This window comes from Pseudochaenichthys georgianus, chromosome 21 (genome assembly GCF_902827115.2).
Source record: "Pseudochaenichthys georgianus chromosome 21, fPseGeo1.2, whole genome shotgun sequence".
Taxonomy (NCBI): Eukaryota; Metazoa; Chordata; class Actinopteri; order Perciformes; family Channichthyidae; genus Pseudochaenichthys; species Pseudochaenichthys georgianus.
This window is the reverse complement of record NC_047523.1, coordinates 28,135,783-28,161,235: the sequence shown is the minus strand read 5'-3', so window position 1 is coordinate 28,161,235 and position 25,453 is coordinate 28,135,783. Positions and strand designations below refer to the sequence as shown.

The 25,453-nt window shown below is 40.8% G+C and overlaps 2 protein-coding genes and 1 pseudogene across 5 annotated transcripts; all 3 read left to right on the top strand.

The window, feature by feature from the left end:
- Positions 1–3,736: 3,736 nt before the first annotated feature.
- cmklr2 (chemerin chemokine-like receptor 2) lies at positions 3,737–6,953 on the top strand. Of its 4 annotated transcripts, none has more exons than XM_034110293.2 (3): positions 3,737–4,026; positions 4,708–4,815; positions 4,927–6,953. In XM_034110293.2, the coding sequence occupies exon 3, from the start codon at positions 4,954–4,956 to the stop codon at positions 6,031–6,033; it is 1,080 nt and encodes a 359-aa protein (XP_033966184.1). In that variant the 5' UTR covers positions 3,737–4,026; positions 4,708–4,815; positions 4,927–4,953; the 3' UTR covers positions 6,034–6,953. The 4 variants fall into 4 exon arrangements, with proteins under 4 accessions (XP_033966184.1, XP_033966185.1, XP_033966183.1 ...); XM_034110294.2 differs by having other exon boundaries at positions 4,708–4,819; positions 4,931–6,953; XM_034110292.2 differs by having other exon boundaries at positions 4,708–4,819; positions 4,927–6,952.
- Positions 6,954–8,706: 1,753 nt separating this feature from the next.
- LOC117466372 (NADH-ubiquinone oxidoreductase 75 kDa subunit, mitochondrial-like) lies at positions 8,707–15,561 on the top strand (annotated as a pseudogene).
- A 422-nt stretch (positions 15,562–15,983) lies between these two features.
- On the top strand, positions 15,984–25,052 carry ino80da (INO80 complex subunit Da). The gene is made up of 10 exons (XM_034109874.2): positions 15,984–16,249; positions 17,821–18,067; positions 18,196–19,007; positions 19,157–19,250; positions 19,340–19,564; positions 19,698–19,807; positions 20,008–20,141; positions 20,310–20,533; positions 20,677–20,834; positions 21,519–25,052. The coding sequence occupies exons 2-10, from the start codon at positions 17,850–17,852 to the stop codon at positions 22,547–22,549; spliced, it is 3,006 nt and encodes a 1,001-aa protein (XP_033965765.1). The 5' UTR covers positions 15,984–16,249; positions 17,821–17,849; the 3' UTR covers positions 22,550–25,052.
- Positions 25,053–25,453: the final 401 nt, after the last annotated feature.

Genomic DNA, 25,453 nt, shown 5'->3' with positions numbered 1-25,453 from the left:
ATTCTGACAATGTACTTAACCCCAAATGAAAGAACCCCATACAAAGAGTTGTTAAATAATAGTGAAGTCACGTTGTAATAACAATAACTCATTTCTCTCAAGTTTTATTTTTCAGCTTTGCCAAAAGCCACTGTGTCAAGTGTCCTTGGGTTGCCGTCCGGAGTTGTCCAATATAGCGGACCATCTCGCACATGCGCACTGCAGATCGGGCAGAGCTGAAGATCGGGTAGTGACAGTGACAGCGGGGCCTGAGCTCCCACGGACCCAGTGAAATCAAAGAAAGCCAAGTGCAGAGAAAGCCAAGTACACTGGTTTACATAAGCATCTGACATCCACTGGATTCCTCACTGATTTAGCAACAATGAAAGACGTGTTACGTGAACTACAAAGTCTCTCCCTGAAACTACAGAAACGCGACACGTCCCTGGTTGATGCAAGCCGCTACATCAGACGTTTCGAGGTGCTCTCTGCCACGAAGGACAACGATGGGAAACCTGAACTAAAAGTCAAAGCGGGCATAACAAGCGGCCAGTTCAAAGGGGTTGATATTAAAGAAACTAACCCTAAAGTAAAGAAGTCCCAATTTTACCAATCAATCATTGATAACCTCACCAGGTGTCTCCCCGATAGTGAGCTGGTAACTATGTTGAAGCCTATGGATCAGCACGTCTGGCCAAAAGAGAGGGCGGAGCTTGTTCTGTTTGGAGAAAGTGAGGTGGGGAAGATTGCTAAACTTTTCGGAGAGTCCGCAACTGAAGCTGTCAGTGAGTTCAGAGACTGGAAACTACAACAACAAGGCAAGGAACATCAGGGTAAAACCTTGAAAAGACTGATAGTGGCGAGCAACACTGTTCTTCCGACATCTGCAGAGTGCGAGAGGAGCTTTTCTGCATGTAATGACACCGACTGTAAGACCAGGAACCGGCTGCGAGCCAGAATCCTCAACGCATTGTTGTTTGTGGACTTAAATGGGCCTCCATTCAACAAATGTGACCCTTTCCCATTCATCCAATCGTGGATAAATAAAGGACATCGGACTTCCACATCATGGGTTCCAAGACCGCGACCACAGTCTGCTGAAAAAAGACCACTTTGGGCTATTTTATCTGCGTAATGGTAAGATGGTGTGTGTGTCTGTGTGTGTATGTGTGTTTGTTGGACCACGTAATTAGCAGTGAAGTCTCTCTCTCTCTCTCTCTCTCTCTCTCTCTCTCTCTCTCTCTCTCTCTCTCTCGTTTTATCTGTTAGAGCTAATTTTTGTATTTTCTTTAATTTGTATAGCTCTTACGTTGTTATTGATTGTGTAAGTATTGGGGGGAGAGTTCATGTGTTTGAGCATGCACAGTCTGTCCTGAAGTTGTGGAGAGAGAGTAAAATGTAATAAACGGAGGCGTGTTTGTGACGCTCCACAAGTAGGCCTACAGAGTTCCTGAGTTTTTGTGATACACAATTATTTTTGAAGCCCTAACACATCAGACGCTAATTGTATACTCTAAAGGGTGTGCAATTAAAAGATACCATCAGTTGGAGTCTGCACCTCCAAGGTGCACAACAGTGGCGGTTCTAGACCAATTTGACTGGGGGGGGCCACTGGGGGGCCAGTTATTTTCTGAGGGGGGCACAATAAATGCAGGACGAAAAAGAGAACTAGACAGTATGAAGTAATTGCGCATAAGAAAACAGTGCAATACAGTTATTGGTATTTGTTTCAGTACACTTATTTATTTCAGATAGATCTTATAGTTATTACTGTTAGCTTCAGCTTAAGTTATAGTGCAATGTTTGCACTAACACCATATTTATATAAAAATAAAGGCAATGAACAGTTACATCTCTACTTTACATAAGGGTGTCTGCACAATCTCACATTACAGCAACAAAATCCTGCGGTTTTTGGCAAACCGAGTACCAGAAAATATACATTTAAAAAAAACAAAAAAAACCTTTTCATTGTTAGGGGGGCCACAGGGGGGTCAGAGGGCAGTGTTAGGGGGGCACTGGCCCCCCTGGCCCCCCTAGAACCGCCCCTGGTGCGCAATACATTATTTTGCCCAATCTATGCCTGTGACTGTGCGCATGCGTTAGTTTTAAAGACCCCCATAGAGCTCAGTTTATAACTCGAACCCTGTTTGTAGGGGTATTAGGAAAAAAACATCTATAAAAATACCATTAAATGAAATGGTATGGGTACATGTTTGTGTTTTTGTTGTAATAAATCATTATAGCCATTTTAATACAAGGATTCTGTTATTTTTTTTTTTTTTGGGACATAAATGGTCTGCTTCTCAGAAAGAAAATGATGATAAATTGAGTCAATAACACTTGGTTAAAATATTCAAAAAAACAACAACAACAATATATATATATATATATATATATATATATATATATATATATATACATACATACATTGTAATGAATTTGAATATTTAAGTTTTTCCTAACATCTGGGGAACAGTCCTATGGGACAATTTTGACCTTTTCATAATTTATCTTATGGGAGTCCAAGTCATTCTCGTCAGATAGAGTATTAGTGAGACAAATCACAAAACAGAACACCTTCTTCATATGCAGTAGAAGTTTATTTTTTATTTTATTAAATTGCAATTAAACAGGTTTTCATTAACTATAAACGAGTAATGGTTAGCTGTTGTACATAGAATTTAAGTGACACAATCTCCTCAATGCTATAGTATTGATTTTTCAGCACTAAAGAAAAAGACACAGCTACATGGGCTTTGAATTGGAAACACACTGCACACACACTCTTGGAGGATGTGACAGCTCCCCCCTCAGGGCTCACAGAGGGATGTGATGCTCATTTTGGGTCGCTGGATACTGAGACAACTGACAGGGCATTCTGGCCATCTGATGAAACAAAAAAGGAAAAGTTAGCAGCAGATTCCACATGAAAGGCTTAAGTCTTTGTTAGTTCAACCTGATTGAAAATGCAAATTTCCTTACAGGTAATCTTTAGGAGACCAGAGTGAAAGCCAGACTGGGGAAAGTGCTGACCGTGCTCTGGGTCCAGCTTGTTATGTATTTAGTCTGTGAAAACAGTTGTATAATGCCTTGTGTGGGGAAGCTTTAGCAAGTCTGAGGGTTATCTTTAGTGCTTCAGGCTTCACATTTTCTACATTTTTAAAGAGCAGGATGTAGTTTAGGAGATGATTGATTTTGAATGTGACTTATATTATTGTTTTGGACCTTCTTTTAAGGGGTCTTGCAGGTCCTCAAACTGTAGACATAAACTGTGATGTATCTGCCACATAATAATACATCATTTAAACATTGCCACAGAAAACTATTTTATGTCTGGGAATAGGGTTGAAATAATTCTGGATTCATCAAGTTTTAACAAACTGTTTACAGTGCAATAAGCCTGCTTTCACATCTAGATTCAAAGCCTCATGTTATATTTTTTTCAACCATGAAGCAGGCCTGCCACAGACAGGTTTACTTTCTGTGTTAATGAGCACCAGTCAAAAGTCTGCATGATGAAAGCGATAATGCACGGTAAGAGGAAATAAAATGCAGTTAACATGCATATGACAGCCGAAAATAAACTTTGTCTTAGTTGGCACTACATACAGACTGAAGCAATTTGTGCATTTCAGGAAAAAACAGACACATTTCTGCAGCACTCACAACGTTTCCGTTTGTGCGCTGACGGGGGGAAGCGAGGAGGGTTTACTCTGCTGTTATGAAAAGCAGCCGCTGCTCTGCTGAATGAAAGCATTCTTCAGTGCGGGTGACCAATAACTTTTCTTCACTCCGTGGTTGATGTTAGACGCGTCAGCCAGGCGCGCCCTCTGCACATCACAGCTCCTCTGGGATGGGATTTGATCTGGATGGACGCACGGAAACATTACACATGCCGCAGAGAGGCTTCTGCAGCCGAATCGGGACTTTAGGGACCAGGCCCGGCAACACGGAGCTAAAAGGCTAAAAGTTAGCAGTCACTTTCATCCAGCCGGGAGCTGTCGCTGTTTTTCAGCCAAATACTAGGGAGAGCTGCACTTTTAGGTAAGCCAATGCTCTGTCTTTCAATCTGAACTGGAAAGCTGTTTATGCCATTAGTATGCGAATAGTGTGTAGCCTTATATGTGGCACTAAGTCTACTATGAGCTACTATTTCCTACTCAACAGGCTATAGTTATTTAAATAATAAGTGTTGATTGCAGTGATTTGGCATACAGTTTCCATCTGGTCTGATGGCTTTTCAACACATGTCAAAGTCTGATCTGTCTATTTAAGCTTGACTTTTTAAGCTTGAGTGTTCTTATTCTTCTGGTAGTTACTCTTTTTCATGATGCTGTTTCCTAAAGACAGTTTAATAATATACTATCACTTCATGTGTGTTATGCAATGAAGACTAGAAAAAACAGATTATAACACTTATGTGACATAAACATCATTGGTAAAAAAAAAATATGGCTATAATAAAAGGTGTTGTGTTGGCTTTATTCTGGCCTTAGTGATGATTATACAAGTTTTTGATATGTGGAAAACATCTAGGAATGTTATAACCTTGGAAAAGTTGAACAATGAAATGAAAACGGTGCAATGTGTAACAATTTAGTATTTGGCAGATGTTTCAGAGCAAACACTGTGAATCATGCAGTTTGACACCTCTTTCTATCTCATCTGTTGGGCATTTAACTGACCACATTGATGAACCAAATGGTTGTTGACATTATGTTCCAGGGTTACTCGGAACACACCCTTATCTGACTTCAACACAGGAACTGATTTATCAGAGACAGGACAGACAACGGGATCCTTCCGGGGAACAGTCCGGCATAATCACACAGAGTGTGTGAGTTGAGAACACAGGAAGATTATAATGCATTGGGATGTTTTGAATTACTGTGTTTACAGATCATCTTTAAGGAACATCTAATCTTGAGCTTTTCCTTCCCACAGATAGCTTCACCAGAGGTTACATCAATAATGGCCGAACTGGATGAGGACTATGGAAACTACACCTACGAATACTACATGGAGTACGGTGACTTGGAGGAACTTAAAGTAAACCACAGACAGAAGGAAACTATGCACATAATCTCAGTGGTCATCTACATTATTTCCTTTGTGCTCGGGCTGATTGGAAATGGAACTGTTATTTGGGTGGTAGCGTTTAAAAGCAAAAAGACAGTCAACAGTGTTTGGTTGCTCAATCTGGCATTGGCAGACTTTGTATTTGTGCTTTTCCTCCCTTTCTACATTGATTACATACTGCGAGACTTCCACTGGGACTTTGGTTTGGTCATGTGTAAGCTTAACTCATTTGTGTCCGTTATGAATATGTATGCCAGTGTGCTGTTTCTGACAGTGCTCGGTATAGACAGATATGTTTCTCTTGTCCACCTGAACTGGTCTCAGAAGTATCGCACTGTAAAGAGAGCCTGGGTTGTATGCGGTTGCATATGGCTGCTGGCTGCTGCCACAAGCTCCCCTGCGCTGATTTTCCGTGACACAGTGCGCCTACATGACAAGGTTGTGTGTTTCAACAACTTCCACACACAGGACGGACATACTGCAGTCATGAGGCACGTTATGATAGTGGTCATTCGAACTGCTGTGGGCTTCATTTTGCCTTTTACTGCCATATGTGTGACGGGCCTTCTTCTGACAATCAAGGTGAATCGATCTGGTGGCTCGGTCCGGGTGTCAAGCTTCTCTAAAACAATCTCTGCAGTGATTCTGGCTTTCTTTTTATGCTGGGCACCTTTTCATACTTTTAGCTTGATGGAGTTATCCGTACATTCCTCATTATACCTTCACAACATACTGAGAGCTGGCTTTCCTCTCGCCACCAGCTTAGGCTTTTTTAACAGCTGCATTAACCCCCTCCTGTATATGCTCCTAGGCAAAAAGGTGCGTCGTATCCTGAAGCATGCATGCCTGGACATTACTAAGAGTTCACTGAGAGAGCTCAGCCAGTCCATCTCTGCCACTGAGATGGAGTCTGTGCCAGGGGTTCAGCGGGACAGTGTCCCAGAGGAGCCTGTGGAGTCATCCGCTCTATGATTACAGCCATCCTCAAACTGTAGAGGTGGTGTATGAAAAACATCAAAGTAAGACCGGCTATTACTTTGGAAAATTATCATAGCTGTCCCTTCCAGCTGTATGCTAAAGACTGTCTTTGCTTGTTTCACTTCACTTATGGATAATTACTCTCAATGGAATAGCTGAGTCAAACTATGTATAACATACACATTGAGTTATTCCTAAATATAATCTAAATATATTTATATTTCATTTGCATAACGCAAAATGATTTGCGAAAATCACAGCTGAAGAGGGCTGATTAGTTAAAAAATTATAATCTGCAAATATTTTGGTAAATCCTTTCATTATTATTGTTTTTTAATAAATTGTATCATTTTATTGTTCCAGTTTCTCATATGTAAGCATTTGATACTTGATAGTATTTGTCTTATAAACAGAAACATTTTGCATTGGACAAAACAAGCATTTTAAAGATTTGACAATTTTCATAATCTTCTCTCAAACATTTTCTGACAAAAAATATGTATCCATAATGTAAGTAATCATCTGTTGCAGTCTTTTATCAAATGTATCTTATGTTTACTATTTACAGAATTGTTTTCACTCTTGAGGAACGACATCTTTGTTTCTTAGAGATGAGATATGTTGCATAGATCTATTGATAGTCTAACATTATAATGTTTTTATATTGATTTACTGATGGCTAGTTACCTATTAATGTATTTTAAGATATTTAAACTAGTTGAGATTTGTATAGAAACTTTATTCTAATATATTTCAAATAAACAACATATGTCGTAATACATTTCTTATTCTGAACACCTGCTGCACTTTGAATACTTTCTGTATATTATTTGTCTTGATGTTAAAAGAGTCTGCTGTGAGAAAGCAGACTTTGATGTTAAACACAGACCAGATTTCCAGTTGGATTCTAAGAAAAAGAATACACAAGCCTGTCGTAAACCCAGATGTGCATTTCCTTCCATTTCCTGAGTCCGTTTACCAGACGTATCCTGTTATTTATTTTTAGAGAACTCTGACTTGGAGGGATTACATCACTGGTAGGATAACAGATAGATAGTCAACAATGCTGCATTGCTGCCTAAAAACAACAACAAATAATGAACATCATGCCTTTAACAAAAGGTTGGTGGTTTTATTTCCTGTTATAGATGTAAAAAAACATGGACCGATGGCATTCTTCAACAACTATAACAGGGGTGTCAAACTCAAGGCCCGGGTGCCAAATCCGGCCCGTGACTTCATTTTCTGTGGCCCCACAAGAGCTTGCAAAGAATATTATATGTTTATTATACGGTTACATAATGATTTACAGAAGCACGTTGCCCATAAACTACATGTCCCATAATGCATTTCAAATTAGACCTTTTTTCTTCTAAATATGCCTTTTTTCTTAGAATGTGCACTTTTCTCAGAATTTGACTCTTTTTTTTTAAATCATTTTGTGACATTCTCACTGAAGAGACTTGCAATTATTTGCCCCAGACTTCTGCTTTCAGGCGTAGTTAATTATGAAGTTATTACCCTATCTGATAATAATCCAATGCAGAGGCAATAATGTAATATACTGTAATACATTAGTTTATATATATATATATTTATATATGTATTTTGATATAGTCTTAAAGTTACAACCGGCCCTTTGAGGGCAGCCATAATGCTGATGTGGCCCACGATTAAATTGAGTTTGACACCCCTGAACTACAATCATCATGCCCTCATGGCACTATACTGACAACTCAAGTGGACCTTTGAACCTCAATTTGATTAATTAAGTGATATTTAAAGAGGCTCATTAATGGCTGAAAAGGCGAATTATCCACACTAGATAAAATCTAAATAAGAGGGCAAGCCCTGCTGTTACTTCCACTTCACCACAGATTGTAACAAATGGGTGTAGATGAGGGAGAGTGTCTGTTAAAGAGCAGAGGTGGGAGAAGTAGCCTACTCATAGGCTATTATACTTCAGTAAAAGTATCAATAGCACAGGGAAGGAATACTCTGTGACATGTCAAAATCCTGCATTGCAAATGTTACTCAAGTAAAAGTACAAAAGTATTAGCATCAAATTATACTTAAAGCACCAAAAAAAGTATACTCATTATGCAGAAAGGTCAATTTTCGAATAATTAAATGATTTGATTATAATTATTGATACATTAATATGTTTATAACAACTGGTAAAGGTGGATCTAATTTGAATTCCTTTGGGTAGCTTCTGAATTTACGGGTGTAACTAAAATAATATTCAGGTGTGGATTATATTTAATATATCATAATTTCAACTCTGCAAAGTAATTTAATATATTAAATAAATGCAGTGGAGTAAAAGTACACAATGAACCTTTGAATTGTAGTGGAGTAGAAGTAAAAAGTAGCAAAACATTTAAGAACTCAAATCAAGTACAAATCCCTCAAATGTGTACTCAAGTAGGCCTACAGTAGGCTAGTTTACTTGAGTAAATCAATTGAGTTAATTTACACCACTGCACTTCACCGTCCACAGATTGTCACAAATGGGTGTCGATGAGGGGAGTGTCTGTTAAAAATTGTATTTACATTACCATCATGGCACATATTGGATACCCGTATAATTGCCTTAGTCATTATTTACACAAAAGTACTCGGATCAGTACTTGGATTATGGTACACGGGATTACTTAATCCGTGATGCAGCAGAATAACAAAACAGTGCGCCATCCGCGTCGCAGGCAGTTTTATGACACACACTGGCAAGGTAAACAACTGGTCACCGTGGTGTTTAGTTTAGGGCATATTATTATTACATTTGTAAATAATGTATAGTCCGGACACAAGAACTGAATGAAGGTTAGAGTCGAGAGTTTAAAAAAGAATAAAGTTTAGTCGATTTGAATTAGGTTGACGTTGCATGTTAGCAGGGTACACAGGAGTTTGACGTTAACGTTACTTTTTAACGAGGTGGCATTATTTACCATTAACATCACACATGTTTAATGCATCAATGTTAGACAATGGTTTTAGGACGCAAGCTAACAAGGTTAGCTAATGCTAAATTATTGTTTGCTAACGTAAACGTAAACATCATTTGGCCAGTAACGTAAACGTTAAAGTGGTGTTTCGTTACATTTCGAAGGTAGTTTTTAACATATTAAGAGGCGGTGGTGGCGAAGTCCATAGGGACTTGGTTTGGCAACTGGAAGGTCACCAGTTCAAGTCCCCGGCAAGACCAAATGCTACCGAGGTGTCCCTGAGCAAGGCACCGTTCCCTACACTGCTCCCCGGGCGCCGTTCAAAATGGCAGCACACTGCTCCTAACACTAGGATGGGTCAAATGTGAAACAATTTAATAAAGTATATCAAATCAAATCAAGAGCCTTAAAAAGTGCACGTCACAGCCATAGCTGCTCTCTAGTGCTGAAAGCCCTGCACGTTATATCTCAGCTAATGTTAGTAAACGTAACGTCTGTTTTTCTTTTGCTAACGTCATTTACATGGAGCTTTTACGTTTCTCCAGGGTTAAAAAAAACACGCAAACTTCGAATAAAGCCTTGGCACTTAACAATGTGACAACCAGGAGAGTTAAAGCGTACACGTGATGTTGGCATCCAAAATTGCACCAGTGCCAGGGATTCATTCTAGTAAAGGCGATATAAATGATAAGGACATCGTTTAATTGAACATTGACTAACAGTCCTTTGATGAAAAGAAAAGGAAATATTTGCAGATAAATGTTTTCTGTTTGTGCTTGAAGCTCGCCCCGCAGCCACAGCTGCCGCCAGTAACCTCCTTGAGGTTTTTGTGGATGGGAACCGATGGGAACCCTATCATGGTGGAGCCAGGAACCACTGTCTTGCAGGTTTCGTGCTAAATTCATGCATTTAATTTAATTATTTTATATACAGTCTATGATTTAATCACATAATATTGAAAGCTGTGGAGTCTTAATATCAAATGTAACACTGTGACTCAATTTTGTCACAGGCATGCGAGAAGGTAGGAATGCAGATTCCTTCCGCTACCATGAGCGCCTGTCAGTGGCTGGAAACTGTCGGATGTGTCTGGTGGAGATAGAAAAAGTTCCTATGGTATGTCATGTCTGTATATGATTTACAACATGTATGTTTTGTTTCCATTCTGGTAGCCAAACTGATCATGCTGTATTCGTCCCCTTTTATGATGCATGAAATTACATGAAATGTTGTTCATTTGCTTTGTAGCCAGTGGCAGCTCGTGCTATGCTAGTCATGAAGGGCTGGAACATTTTAACCAACTCTGACAAGACAAGAAAGGCCAGGTAGGATGAAACTCAAAAGTAAATACATTATATTTGCTGTTGTTCTGGTATTGTAATAAATACATCTCTGTAATTATACTTAGTTGTCTTTTGGCCATTTTTTGTGGTATTATGATAACTCACATCTCTCCAAAGCTAAAAAAACATTTCACACTTTTTTTTAGAAAAGCAAATATATATATATTCAAATGGTATGTTTAATTTTAAACAGAGGGGGTGTAATGGAGTTCCTACTGGCTAACCACCCACTAGATTATCCAATTTGTGATCAGGGGGGAGAATGTGATCTACAGGTAAAGATAATCACCACCAGATGTGAATTTCTAGACCTGACAAAACATTTTTTTCTTTGAAATATATACATTTAATACAAGATTGAATGATACAACCAATAACCATTTTGTTTGAAGGACCAGATACAGTTTGGCAGTGACAGGAGCCGCTTCACAGAGAGCAAAAGAGCAGAGGAAGACAAAAACATTGGCCCTCTCATCAAAACCATTATGACTCGCTGCATCCTGTGCACTCGCTGCGTGCGGTGAGACACACATCAACATCAAGAGTGGGTTGAGTTGCTCTGATTGTCTAGACGATGTAAATAAATCATTATTTTGCTCCTACAGCTTTGCCAGTGAGATTGCAGGTGTGGAGGACCTGGGTACAACTGGCAGAGGCAATGACCTGCAGATCGGGACCTATGTGGAGAAGATGTTCATGTCGGAGTTATCTTGGAATGTCATTGATATATGCCCAGTGGGAGCCCTGACATCTAAACCATACGCATTCACTGCTCGTCCTTGGGAAACCAGGTTGGTGCTCAACATTGTGATTACAAATGTAGGGTCAAAGGTTAGTTTTACCACTCATGATGTTTCTCTGCAGGAAGACTGAATCCATCGATGGTCTGGATGCTGTGGGTAGTAACATTGTGGTGACCACACGTGGGGGTGAGGTGATGAGAATCCTGCCTCGCCTCAATGAGGATGTTAATGAGGAGTGGATCTCAGACAAAACCAGATTCCTTTCTTATCACACAAGTTGACTTCACAGACATAGATTTTTGTATGCTGTTTGCATCAAAGCTAAAATCTTCCTTGCTGCTATTCTGACAGGTTTGCATACGATGGACTCAAAAGGCAGAGGCTTACTCAGCCAATGGTAAAAGACGAGTCTGGGCAGTTGGTTCCTGCGACCTGGGAAGAGGTGCTAACTCGAGCTGCTGGAGCGGTATGTCATTTTTTAAATTAAATTACTTTCTCTAACAGTGTGTGATAGTGTGCAAATACTTGTTTCAGCTAAGGCTGTTCTGATTAACATCTGTTTTCTTTGACAGTTGCAAGGAGTTCAAGGAAATGTTGTCGCTGCTATTGTCGGAGGCCTGGCGGATGCAGAAGCTCTCATTTCCCTGAAAGACTTGCTGAACCGTTTGAATAGAGAAAACCTGTGCACTGAGGAGGTGTTCCCAATGGCTGGAGCTGGGTAAAGCCACATACAAATACAAATAAAGATAGGACAAAGCATGTTGAACTTTCCCTGATGTTATTGTTGATGTTATGTTATCACATAAAATGAGGGTCAGTTTGGAAAAAAAGGAGTCCCAGCACAAAAGCTAAGCAGTGTATTGCTGTAGTTTGGGGCAGCAGCTAAATATATTTTAGCCACTAAAGACAAAAAAAACAGTTTAAGTGTACACAATATTTAAATAATTTTCACTTATTTGCAATGATATCAGAATTTCCTCTCCGACAAGGAACTGAGATGCTCCATTAACAACTTAAATGTCACAATGACACAAACAGACTGATTTGGACAGTGGTAGACCAATCAATGGCATCTTGTGTCTTTGGCAAGAGCAATGATAACTGCTTTAGTTCCCAACCGAAAAGGGCTTAAACTATCACTTAAAGTTTTAACCTTGGTTCCTCAGATCTGAACTGCGTTCAAACTATCTCCTGAACACTGGGATTGCTGGCATTGAAGAAGCTGACTTACTGCTTCTGGTTGGCACAAACCCACGCTATGAGGCTCCACTGTTCAATGCAAGAATCAGGAAAAGGTACATTAAATAATTTAAATATTTTATATGTGGTTATTGAGCAACATCAGACCATTGAATCTGAGTTATACTGAACACAAATGTCCAAAATGTCCTTTATAACGATGTTGGTATCTCTGATTCAGCTGGCTTCACAACGAGTTGCAAGTTCCGAGTCCTCTTAGTAATTCTAAAAATGTTAAAAGTCAACTTCAATGTCTTTTTTCACCTCTATAGGTCAGGTCTTGGCTGAGGTGAAGCATCCTGTTGTTGTGGTTGGAAGCAGTTGCCTGCAGAAAGAGGATGGAGCGGCAATAATGGCTGCTGTGTCAACCATCGCTCAGAACGCTCGCGTCAGCAGTGCTGCAGAGGAAACATGGAAGGTTCTCAATGTGCTTCACAGGTCAGGGTCTTGGAAAATTAGAGGGAAATCTTTCAGGTACAGGGAAGTGGATGTTTACTGTAATATATAGACGTTTTTCCTTTCCCACCTCAGGGTTGCTAGTCAAGTGGCTGCCCTTGACCTTGGATACAAGCCAAGAGTGGAGGCAATCAGAAAAAACCCTCCAAAAGTCCTGTTCCTACTAGGAGCTGATGCTGGCTGCATTACTCGCCAAGACCTCCCAAAGGAAAGCTTCATAATTTATCAAGGTCAGCAGTTTTACTGCACGGCAGCTTAAGCTCTTTCATTTGCATTAATGTATGTATGGCAGCTGTGAGAGGCAGAAGATTCCCTGACTGATTCTTTTGTATGTTAAAAAAGGAACATTTTGAAATCCAAATTGTCCCTTTTAATTAAAGGGACATCCAATTAAATGTTTTGTGCCATAACTGCCCAGCTCACCATCGCGATGTAGGGGCACCAATGGCTGATATCTTGCTTCCTGGAGCTGCATATACTGAGAAATGTAGCACCTATGTGAACACTGAGGGCCGTGCCCAGCAGACCAAAGGGACTGTGACTGCACCGGGGATGGCGAGGGAGGACTGGAGGATCATTGGAGACATTTCTGAGGTGAAGCAGAACAAAAAAGGCATTATTACAACAATTAGCTTAATTTTTTAGGTCTAGTTAAAAATAAAAAGTTCCTGTGGTGCTAAAACTGGTAGTACTAACTAACCAAAGAAAGAAAGAAAACTCAATGATAACTTTAAGTTGTTAGGAAAAGACTCAGCCCAAATTAAAATAACAAAAACTGCTGATAAAATGTCCAATTAATGAAGATTTGTCCAACTCAAAAACTGTCTTTTCAATGCAAATGTATAATCCAATAAAATAAATATGTCAAATTCAAAAAGCAAAAATAGAATCCAGTAATGCATTGCAAAATGAACAACATCCCTTATGGTCCTCAGGCTCACTGGATTCACTGCTGCTACCTGTTTCTTGAGGTACAATGTAATTTTAAAGAGCTAAACATTTTTTTTGCTTTACTTTCTTGGGAGCTGCAAGGCTCCTCTCTTCCTCCTCGATCGATCGATCGATCGATTCTTTCCAAAGTAAATAAAACAAACATCCTTCCCCACACAATTCCCTCTTCCTTTGTTCCCCAGGTCACGCCCCCTTGTACCTGTAGGGAACAACCATAGGGAACAACACACCTGATTAGTGCATTTTGTGGGAGGCGACAAGTCCAGCAAGGAGAGGACCAAACTGCATCAGGAGTTTAACCTCCCCAGGCTTTTAACACTACCATGTATTCCCCTTCATCTGTGGAACATAAAACTGTTTCTTTTTTGGTCTCTTTTTAAGCTTGTTGGAGTCACTCTGCCATATGACACCCTTGATGAAGTCCGTCAAAGACTGGCAGAGGTTTCCCCAAATCTGGTGCGATATGATGACGTTGAGGAGGCCAACTACTTCAAGCAGGCTAATGAGCTGTCTAAGGTCAGCTGCTATCTTCCTCCAGCATGTGTTCAGTTGATTACATAAAGCTTATTTAAGTGTAAACTAATTCAGTTTATTGCTTTACGCTGTTCTCTCTGATGATGGTTGTATCTGGATTATCTCTTTCAGACAGTTGACCAGGCTGTCCTTACCGGACCTTTAGCCCCTCCACAGCTTACTGTGAAGGACTTCTATATGACAGGTAGGTCACTAGTGCTCTGGCACTGTTCTGACTAAACCTATCTCAATATTTTCTCTATTCCAAAGTCCTACAGGAAGTCCTGCAGCAGTGGTGTATCATCATCCTTAATGTTAATATAATTTTGTTTATGCTTTTGTAGTTGTTATAAGGAAACTATCTAATATTAACACTAATTCAACATAATATAGCTTTTAAAGCTGCATCAAAATCACAATGTGCGATTATTTGGCCTTTTTTATTTTTATTTGACATAAATACAAAATCTGTAATTTCCACAAAAGTGTTACATTAAAGCTGAATAAAGGAAAGTAACAAGGCAAAATAGGAATATATGATATGGGGATGTAATAAACAAATTTGATTGATTTAAATGACATTAAGTAGTGATGAAGCACTTCTATAATTATGTTCTAGTTCAGAAAATATTCCATTGCAACTTTAGTATTAATTTTCTATGTACATTTCTAATTCATAGAATAATCAACACCCATTCTCCTCTAGTTAGACTCATTATACAGGTAAATGTTGGTCTTCACAGTAATGTTGTGTGCTAGTTTGAAATGTGCTTTAAATCTTTACTCACAGATCCGATAAGCAGAGCCTCCCAGACGATGGCAAAGTGTGTGAAAACTGTCACAGAGGGAGCACAAGCTGTGGAAGAGCCAGCCATATGCTAAAGCGCAATGGATAGACAATCCTTTAAAAACCAAATATATACGCACAAAGCTGCAATTTGCACATTTCTAGAAACCTATTTGTTTGTACTGTTTATAATAGCACATGTATTATTATCTTTACACATAATGGACCTAACATAATTTACTAACCTGCAGAAACGTGAATGTGCTCCTTGCAGAGTGAATATTATAAGCTTAGGGTTTACAACATTTCCAAAGATGCACTTTAAATGTTTTCATCTGTTAGGAAGTTGACATTTTTATTGTATATGATCGAGGTTTAACATGATTATGCTTCAGATGTAGGAATAGTAGCCTATGTTGTTTTGTAAAATTACCAACGTGTACCAAGGCATGTAGAGATTATATTTTCCTTAAATATGATGTATAGAGGTATTTGTATAATATTTAACAAACCAGTTTTATGTAGCAAACCACTTATTTCACTTTGTGCTGTTATTTATAAAAATAAAGATAAAAACATTTTAAAAGTGTCAAAATATAAATGCTGGTGGATGGCACTATTCTGTTTTGATGTGAAGACACTTCTCTCAAGCTCCTGTATTTCCCTGGCACGTGGTCCATCATCGGGGAATAGCCGGCAACAGTGACAGCAGGGCTGGTAACTCACTCACATGGAGAACGAGAGCCGGGGTCCAGGTGGATTTTACACTGCAACACTTAGCAGAACCTCTCAGTCGTTATAATTTAACTGAAATGATTGAAATGTGAAAAATGTAAAACGGCACACACAAACTCTTATTCCTGTCATAACGATATCAACATAACACTTCTACACTGTAAGGACTTTTAACAAAGTTGCATTTCCAATATGGTAGGAGAGGTTGTTGTTGTTGAGCGGATTGTTGTCATGTCCTCGCAGTGCCTGTAGTGGTGCTGTGTGGAGTCGGCTGTGGATCCTACAAAAATCCTCAGCAGCCTGCCTCCTGCTTGGTATTTGCTCTGGATAGCCTATATTTAAATGCATCCTTATTTCCAGATATACCGAGCTCGATGAAGATCACTGCTATTATCTTGTCTTCGATATCGATGCACAAATAGCCTAGCAGATTGCAATAGACATATCGGCCGTCTATCTGGAGTGAATACCTTATACAGCCCATACCAATTCAAGGTAAGCGAATTCATCGGGGCCTCGGACTCGATTTCTGAGTGTGCCGTTTTGCGCAGGCCTCAGACGGCCAGGCGTTCAAATAGAAGCCGCTGTGCTATCGAAGCTAATAGGCCTCCTTTTAATGGCTAATTTATTTTGTAACTTGTGATCTGAATAAATGAGTCCGTGCCTTAAGTACATATGGGATGTTATGCAATGTTGACATTCTCAAGTCCTGTTACCTGCTAATGTGACTCTATGTAACGATAAAGGCTATCATTCATATTGATTATTACGGAGGCCTTCGAGGACAGGCCTTAAGCCTCGTATGTAGACCCTTTGTTCGAAAGTATTTGGCCACAAATATATCATATTTATTTATACAGAAACTCCAAAATTAGCCCCCATTATTGCTTGCAATCTAGGATTCATCTTGCATTTTTTTCTTTATAAAACTAAACTGAAAATAGACCTTTTTATAGTGTTGCCATTTGCTGATGTTTCCGTTTCCTGGTTAGCTACCGCCTACTAATTTGTGTTTTTAGCCTTGATAGCTTGTTAGCTAACTCACCAATTTTACGTTTTGTTCATCATGATAGCATGTATTTCTGCCTGAATATGGATATACAGTTGCTTTAATATATTATGATACAGTAGTATAATGCGCGTTATTGTGTTTAGAATTTCATTTATTTGTGTTTTACATCTGTCCATCGGCTCCAAGCTAATGATGGCTAGCTCCCCAGGCTCCAAAGGTAGTTAGTTACGCTAGCAAACGATAGTCACCGTTTGCTGCCTGTCCGGTTCTCCGTGACTAAAGTTGTTAACGTGACCCCAGGCTACAACAGATTACACGTAGCCAACACGATCTTTTGTGTACAACATGTACCTCGGGTCTTACAACCGTAGTGATCCCTAAAACATCTTTTAAACACACAATTATAGTTAAAAGTAGCAGCTAAGCTACTGGTGAACCTCGGCAGCTAACGCTACAGTGTATCATGATATACCATCCTCCTGTTTGCATGTGTGTTTATTATGAAGCGCTACATTAAAAAAAAAAGGCAGCGTTCTTGTTGAAAAAAGGCACATTTTTGATTGAGTTATTTAAGTCTTTATCTTGTTTTTTTTATTGATGGATGCACACCAGCAAGTCACTGTTTTGAGCGTTAACTTGAAAGTGTTATACAACCATAATAATTATCTTGCAAGTGCTACCTTGAAAGATAATACCTGTTTGATAAAATTACATATTTCTCAATTAGATATTATGAGAACAAAAATTGAAGGTATGAAAGTGTGTCTACTAGACTAAAGTTATCTCAGAAAAGTATTAACATGTCAGTGCATTATACGTTTTCATAAAACAGTCAACTAATAGTTGAATTACTTTATTAATATAAACATATTCAATAATCAGGTTGTAATGTATAATTATGTTGGCTTACAGAATTAGTTTTCTCTAAGTATTAGCTAAGAGCTTGGTAAACGGTCACAAGTTGTAGAGGTGGCTATTTTGCATGCATGGTTACCTCCTCAGTATTAAGTGTTAGGGATGTAATTCTTGGTTTTTCCCTGATTTACCCCATCAGCTGATGTTGTCAAGAACAAGAGTCACGTGATGTATGAAGGCAAACACATACACTTCTCAGAGGTGGACAATAAGCCGTTGTGCTCGTACAGCCCAAAGCTCTGCAAGCAGCGCAGACTCAATGGCTATGCTTTCTGTATACGGCATGTTCTGGAGGATAAGACAGCCCCCTTCAAGCAATGTGAATATGTGGCCAAGTACAACAGCCAGCGGTGTACCAACCCCATCCCCAAGTCAGAGGACCGCAGGTGTGTAGTGTCATGTTAATCACTTAAAATAACATATAAAGCTGTATGTTTGTTTAGCATATTCTTCCACACCCTGTGCAGAAGACATGCTGTGTACAGTATGCTGAGGCTGTGTTCTTGTTTTCCAGATACTGTAACAGTCACCTGCAGGTTCTGGGCTTTATCCCCAAGAAGGAGCGGAAAAAGAAACATGACGCTTTTGAGGAAATGCGCTCACGGGCTCACCTGGAGTCAGTGGCTCTTAACATAACTGTGCCCTCTTTAGCTCTGAAAGCTCAGAATGGTCTGGATGATCTACCGCCATCTCCTCCCTGTTCACGCCTGTTACCCCTCCCTGACGGGGAACTCCTGGACCCTTTTGCCTTTTATGAGGATGACACTGATGGCGAGGAGGTGGGTTCACCTCGGAAGGGCAACGCCATCAAGAAGAAACTACAGAGCCGGCTGGTGCTCAACCAGAAGCTCTGCCATGACACGGACCTCTTCCAGCCACCTCCTGAGCACTTTAATCCCTCCCCAGGCCCCCGTGTCCACCCCTCCTCGCCACTCAACTCTCATCTCCCACGGCAACAGTCAGGTCTCCTCCAGCCGCCCCAGCACTCCAGCGTGACTTCCTTCATTTTCCCAGGACAGCAGCAGGGTTTATTATGCAATCCACCACCACCTCAGACGGTCAACTTTCTGCCTCCAGGGATGCCCGCTAATGCAGCACCCAGTCCAGTGCAACCTACTGGGCCATCACTCAGCAGGAAAATGCCTTTCAATGCTACTCACTTGCCTGTCAGTTGCAAGGACAGTGGTAGTAACAATCAGCGGCACATGGTTGTCATGCGTCCCGCTGCCTTCTCACCTTCTGCCAGCTGCCTGGCCAGGTTGCAACATCTGGTGCAGCTCTGTGCCAAGACACACCAGGAGCACGGAGACCTGTTTCCTCATCTAGGTGCTTGATTTTAATTTCACACACATTTTTTTCCCCCCATACTTATAAATGAATGTGCATTTTCTTTATAAGAAAGATAACATACAGTACAGTGTAGCAAATGAGATTTGAGCCTGCCAAGTACCACGCTCTAACAAGTTCTCTTCCAGGACTGGACTGGTCAGAAGACAGTGCTGATGATGACGATGAAGAGGAGACAGAGACATTTTTTCCTTTTCAGAGCTCTTGGAGACCCCAGAATGGGTCAGTATTTTATGTCTTAACCCCACAGTGTAAACTTTAACCTGACACTTCCCATCATGAGTGCTATTAACTTTTTTCTTTAAAAATAGGTTGGAAGAAGATAGCGGCTCCTCGCGGCGAACAAGGCTACTTCGGCTTTGCTCGTACCTCCAGGAGAAATACAAGCACATGTGCAGGCAGGAGAGGGCGAGCATCCGCCAAAAGAGATACCGCTATGTCTTCCGAAAAGCCTTGCTACATGCTGCCGGTAACAACCCCAACTGTGCTGGGCAGCTCATCCAGGAGTTACGTGGTGCCTCTCGAAGCTCCTCAAGGTAGTCTCACAAATGTTCCATTTTACTTATCTGAACTAATCACAAACCCTCCATCTCCCTCCTGTGATTCATATAAGTGCACACAACAGATGAGATGTGTTGTCAGTGATGTTGCTTGCCTATGTTTCTGCAGTGCGGCTCCAGGAAGGCAGCAGAAAGCAGACACAGGGACCTGCACTGGCAGCACAAAGGGCCAGGCCTGCAACAACAGGGCTCTGCCCTTCACACGACACTGCTTTCAGCGTATCCTTTCCACCACATCGCTTTTCACATGTATAGCTGGCTGTTAAAGTGAAAAAGAACGTCTGTGATTCTGTTTTTGGTAGTTAAAAACATGATTTAATCAGTTTCAGTTGTAAATGTTTTGGTTTGTGGGACCGGAGTTCATGATTAAATGCCCTCTGTGTAGTGTTTGGTGTTATTTCCTTCATTGTTCTCTATAGACATTCTGTTGAATCGTTCCCAGCAGCTCTTTGCTAGTTGCACAGCCAAATTTGCAGATGGTCAGCAGTGCTCCATCCCTGTGTTTGATATTACGCACCAGACGCCACTCTGTGAAGAGCATGCCAAAAAAATGGTGAGTTAAACATTTTCAAAGGCCAATTTTAACATTTTGGAAATATCCTTTTGAATGTCAACAATAACCCAAGAAAGCCAAAAGCCTGATTTCTTGGTGACTGCTTTGTTGATCTTCATTTGGGCTAATGTTACAATGATTCAGTGCTCTCTCATACATAACACACAGGATAACTTCCTGCGAGGGGATGGTAACCGACGAGTGCAGCACCAGCAGCAGCAACAGCGGAAGCCACGTAAAAAGACCAAACCCCCGGCACTCACCAAAAAACATAAGAAGAAGAGGAGGAGAGGGCCGAGGAGGCCTCAGAAACCCATCCCCCCAGCGTTACCGCAGGGGAACCTGGGAATGCCTTCTATAAGCCTCGCAATGCCCTCGCAGGCCAGCATCAGGTCTGCTTCACTCTACACTGTTAACTTAAACATTTAGTGTGCAGAGATCCAGTGTCTGGGAGCATGAGGCTCATTCACAGTCTCCCATGTCACGAAGCATGTGGTTTTCTTCACTAAGCATTTTGATCTCATCTTTCTGGCAGGAGCCCCTCAACTCCAGACCTGAGTGCAGAGGAGCTTCCTGACGATATCACCAATGAAATGGCAGACATTCCAAATGACCTCGAGCTAAACCAGGAGGATTTCTCCGATGTGTTGCCCAGACTGCCCGATGACCTACAGGACTTCGACTTGTTTGAAGGTTGTCATACAGCTTATTCTTGTGTGTGTTAACAAAGTCCTCCCACATCATCTAATGCTTTACTTTCATTTAGGAGGAATCTATAGACCCAAATAAACACATTGTGTAATAAAATAAACACCCAAATAAGTTTTGAATGTTTTCTATCCACCAGCCTGAAAGAAAATCTCCAAAACTGTCCAAATTGACCATAGCATAAAAGACTATATTTTTGCATAATGTCTCGTCTTAAGTAAAGACAATGTGTAGAGAATACTGTTAGTAAAAAATCTCACTTAAAATCATGTAAGTATAAGCATCAAACTCGACTTTAAATATCAAAAGTATAACTACGCATTATGTGGAGCAATATATGTTATTATGTCATATTAAATAATGATTTCATCTGTTTATCACTTTAATGTTCCAGCTGGATATCCTTTGAACTATTTAATATACTGCTGGGAAACTTAATCTATAATAATACACTATTATTTATTTGTTTTTTTACATTTGTGTTAATAAATGACATCTACAAAGAGCTGTCAACCAAATGAACTGTAAAAGTGAACCGTACAATATTTATCTCTGAAAAGATAACATTGAAGGACTTTTATCTAAATATTTGACTGAAGTAGTTGAGTTAATGCACTTTGTTACTTTCCATCACTAGATTTCATAATGGTAATTGTTGTGTATTTATAGGGAAGAATGGGGACTTATTGCCCACCACGGAGGAGGCTGAGGAGCTGGTGCGAGCCCTGCAGGCTATGGGCTCCTACCCAGACTCGTTGGTGTGCCTGACCTCCATGGGGGACCTGGCCCCCTCTGAAGGAGTGGACCACCGAGCCATGGCAGTGTTCCCCGGGCCGGTGCAGCCGGGGGGGATGGGCGACCTGCTCAACAGCCGCATCCAGACAGAGAACTTTAGCAGCCTCGAGCTGACGGACAATATCCTGCAGTCGACAGGGTGTCACTTTACCCCCTCGCCCCCATCTCAGCCCGCTAACCTGCCCCAGACGTCGTGCTCCAACCTGACCTCATCTTCCTCTACGGTAGCCCCCTCCACCACCTCCCTGCTCACTCAGACCTCGTTAACGGAGCGAACGTTTCCCCGCACACACGCATCCCACGTCTTGGCCAAGTCTGACACACAAACATCGTCCCCCCAGGGCAGCCATTACAGCAGCGAGCACGTGCCCTCCCCATACAGCGACCACATATCTTCTCCCCATGCCAGTTCCTTCCAGTCTGACACCCCCCTTCTGCTGGAAGTCCCTCTCAGCGGTCTACCAGGACCCCCACGCTCTTCATGGAACAATCTCCCCCTCCCCCTCACAGACCCAACGCAGTTTGGCAATCTCATAGGATCAGAAAGTCATCTCATATCCACCTCTCTGTCAACGCCCCCGGCCACCACCCACTCTGTGACGCTGCAGCCCATGGCGGCGCTCTCAGCGATGCCTCAGAGCGGCCTGACGGGTTTAACCACTGCCCCCGCTCCCTCATCCTCGCTCCCATCCGCCTCACACGATCTTCTGACCTGCACAAAGCCCAAGCAGCAGCTCCCACAGTTCAGCGCGGCCTTCGGCCATCAATTGGCCTCCCACAGTGGCATCCCGAAAGACGTGCAGCCCAGCCACAGCTCCATAGCGCCCCCCGCTGGCTATTCCATAGTTAGTGCCACCGCTGCAAGTGCCAACAGCGCCACGCCGCCCTTCACGCAGAGTAAATGAGAGCCTGCAACGGTCTGTTGACTCACAGTCACTTACAATCCTGTCCACTGGCTCCGGTTTAACCCCCTCTTTTTCATCTGCTACATATGTGCAATGTGGTAATAGTGCACTATTTGATAATGAATTTGCACAACCTCAGATTTTCCACAATATTTTCTATTTCTGTTTGTTTTAATGCTGTAGCCAGGCGGTCTCTCGGATTTTAAGTCAGTGTGAGTCGACTCGTTTGATGCCTTGTGGTTTCGTCAGCGAGGGGGAAACGGTCCGTTCTGAAAAAACGGGTGAAAATTGGCGAAAGGACCTTTAGCCGAGATGATCTGTCAGTGCTCAGAATGAATTGACGTAGAAGCCTCAATCAGTGGTTGGTTTGTTTGCCAGTTCAAGTCGTGTCTTTAAATGATCAACTGTACCCTGCCTTGCTCAGATAGCCATTGCATTTTCTTATTTGTCAACCCGCTTCACACACTGCTTCTGTCGCCCTCTGACAAACTAAGGGTACAGGTTGTGATATTTTTTGACCCATTATGTTTCAAGCTATTTAACTGTTATCATGATTATAGAATCTTACTGAGTCCGATTTGTCACTCGTATAAATTTACCAAAATACTTTTAAACAGCTGTTTTTTTTTAATTGTGTATACTGTATATGTGCTCATTTATTGGTTAGCTCAATTGTCTGACCTCACCATTGGTTGTGGCACTCTGAGTGGCCTAGTAGACACTTGAAGGTCAAAATAGTTTCTTAAAGCAATAAACACATTAACATAACTCTAGCATTGTAAGGTATTTTATTGGTCTCATCACATGTAGCTTCACTTGCTGAATCCAGACTGGATCAAGAACATAGTTTGGCCTCTATAACTGTTGTATTTTTTACTTTACTCCGAAATAGAGCCTACAAAGATCAGTGATCAGGTCAACCCAACATCACTTTTTCTCTCAGGTCATCCTGTGTGGATTTCTAAAGCTAATACATGAGCTTTTGTTAATGATGGTGTAATCCAGGGACTTTAAGTGTCTACTCTAAAAGGTGCTCTGTGGTCCACATATACAATGGTTATTAGTGACTTACATGTCAGGCAAATGTAGTGTCAAGACTACAAGGCAACCCACTTTAACACGTCTGAATACCCTGAGATGGCTAAGGTAGGTGATTTAAATGGTTTTGAGGAGTGACAGTTTCACTAAAACTCACAATTGTAAGCTAAATGATGCAATCCTGGGGTCTGGATTTTATTTTAGAAAATAAAAACCACCCAGAAGCTCCTCCCCTGTCTGTTACCGGCTCATACAGCAGCACAACCATGGCTTTTGATGGAAATTATATTAGACATTTGACAGATTGTCAGACATTGTTGAGTATTAGGTATATAGAGTAGCAAGCCTCGATCTTGGGGTTTGTTGGTGAAATATTGAGTAGCAATGAATTGAAATTGGTATTTGCAATGTATTCAGTGGAACATGTGTCTTGTAGAATGAGTCTCTTGTTTATTAATGGCTATCGAAATGGTTGAATTTGGAGGGATCAATGTTTGTATGCTGTCACTTATATATATCCTGATTGAGAGTATTTTTGATGGCTATTAAACTCCAGGGAGAGGTCTTGAGATTTGCATGGTGCAGCAACCTTTGGTGTGAGAGCATTATAATATTATTAGATTATGGTCACTGGCTTGATTCTTGGTGGTATAACATTTAGGAATATATGCATCGCCATTTCATTTTGTGGAGAAAAACTAATCAACGTTACAGTTGTTGTTTTTTCAACATAGATTTGCACAGGAGTGGTTGAGGCCGCTGGTGTTTCACATGTCCCCTGTCCGTCTTGCCTTTTTCTTTTATTATTTTTGCTTCGACGCCCATTAAATGAACAGCTGCCATCATTACCAGCTCTGAGTCTGCACCAGACTCCCCCATTTCCAGCTGTGAGAAGGCCCAGTTCTGTCTCTCCCTTCCAAAGAGAAAACACACAATGAAGTGTGAACCCGTAGCTCCACCAGAGACAGCTGGGCCTCTTAGTCACTGCAGTGTTGTAACTAAGTCATAAACACAGTGCCCCAAAAGTTAAAAAAAATATATTCTAGTTGGATGGAAATGTTTGCAAGGCATTACTGTTGTATCCACATAGCATGAGATTAGTCACTGCACCAGTTTACTCTCCCAGAAACCACGTAGAATAAATTAACAGGGCTTGACTGTAGGCACATTTAACTGCTTGAATTCAGAGATGGCCGACAAATTCCTATACTCATTGAATGTACTGTATTACTGTTTTTAAAGATAGGATGAGCTAATCTAGTCACCTTTTGTTATTGGTCCTTGTTTAATTTGTCTAAGGTATTTTTTGTATACAAAGGTTTACATTTTTATGTATATTTTTCTTGTGTACAAATGATGTAATATGTGTACAAACACTGTATGTAATATCTGTATATAGTGTGAGAAATTTGATCTTTTGTTTTTGGATGTATAAATAAAACTTGCTGTGAGGTATTTGCTGACAGTTTGTGGTATTTTCTTTACTGGTCACTTTAAATTAATTTCCACCAATTACAATGGGGTGAGGCGTCACTTCCAGATGTTTCCATGCACATTGAAACCAGTCATTCTGGGTTTTAGTTAACTGTATGCCAGATAGAAACACCGGCCATAAGCTATTGTATTTCTAACCTGCTGAGCATCTAATTGTCAAATGTAACTACTCATCAATATTGGCTGTTGAAATTTAAATAATGAATTGATAGCATATACTTTACTGGAAGTGTGAGTAGGAATCGCCCTCTTAAATGTACATTATTCTGCTTTGGTTGATAGAACATGGTCTTTGTTAGTAGCTGAAGTCAGGGTTGTCGTCACAGAATTGTAACCGGTCACCTTTGAAGCCAACGTAGCTATTTTTCACAA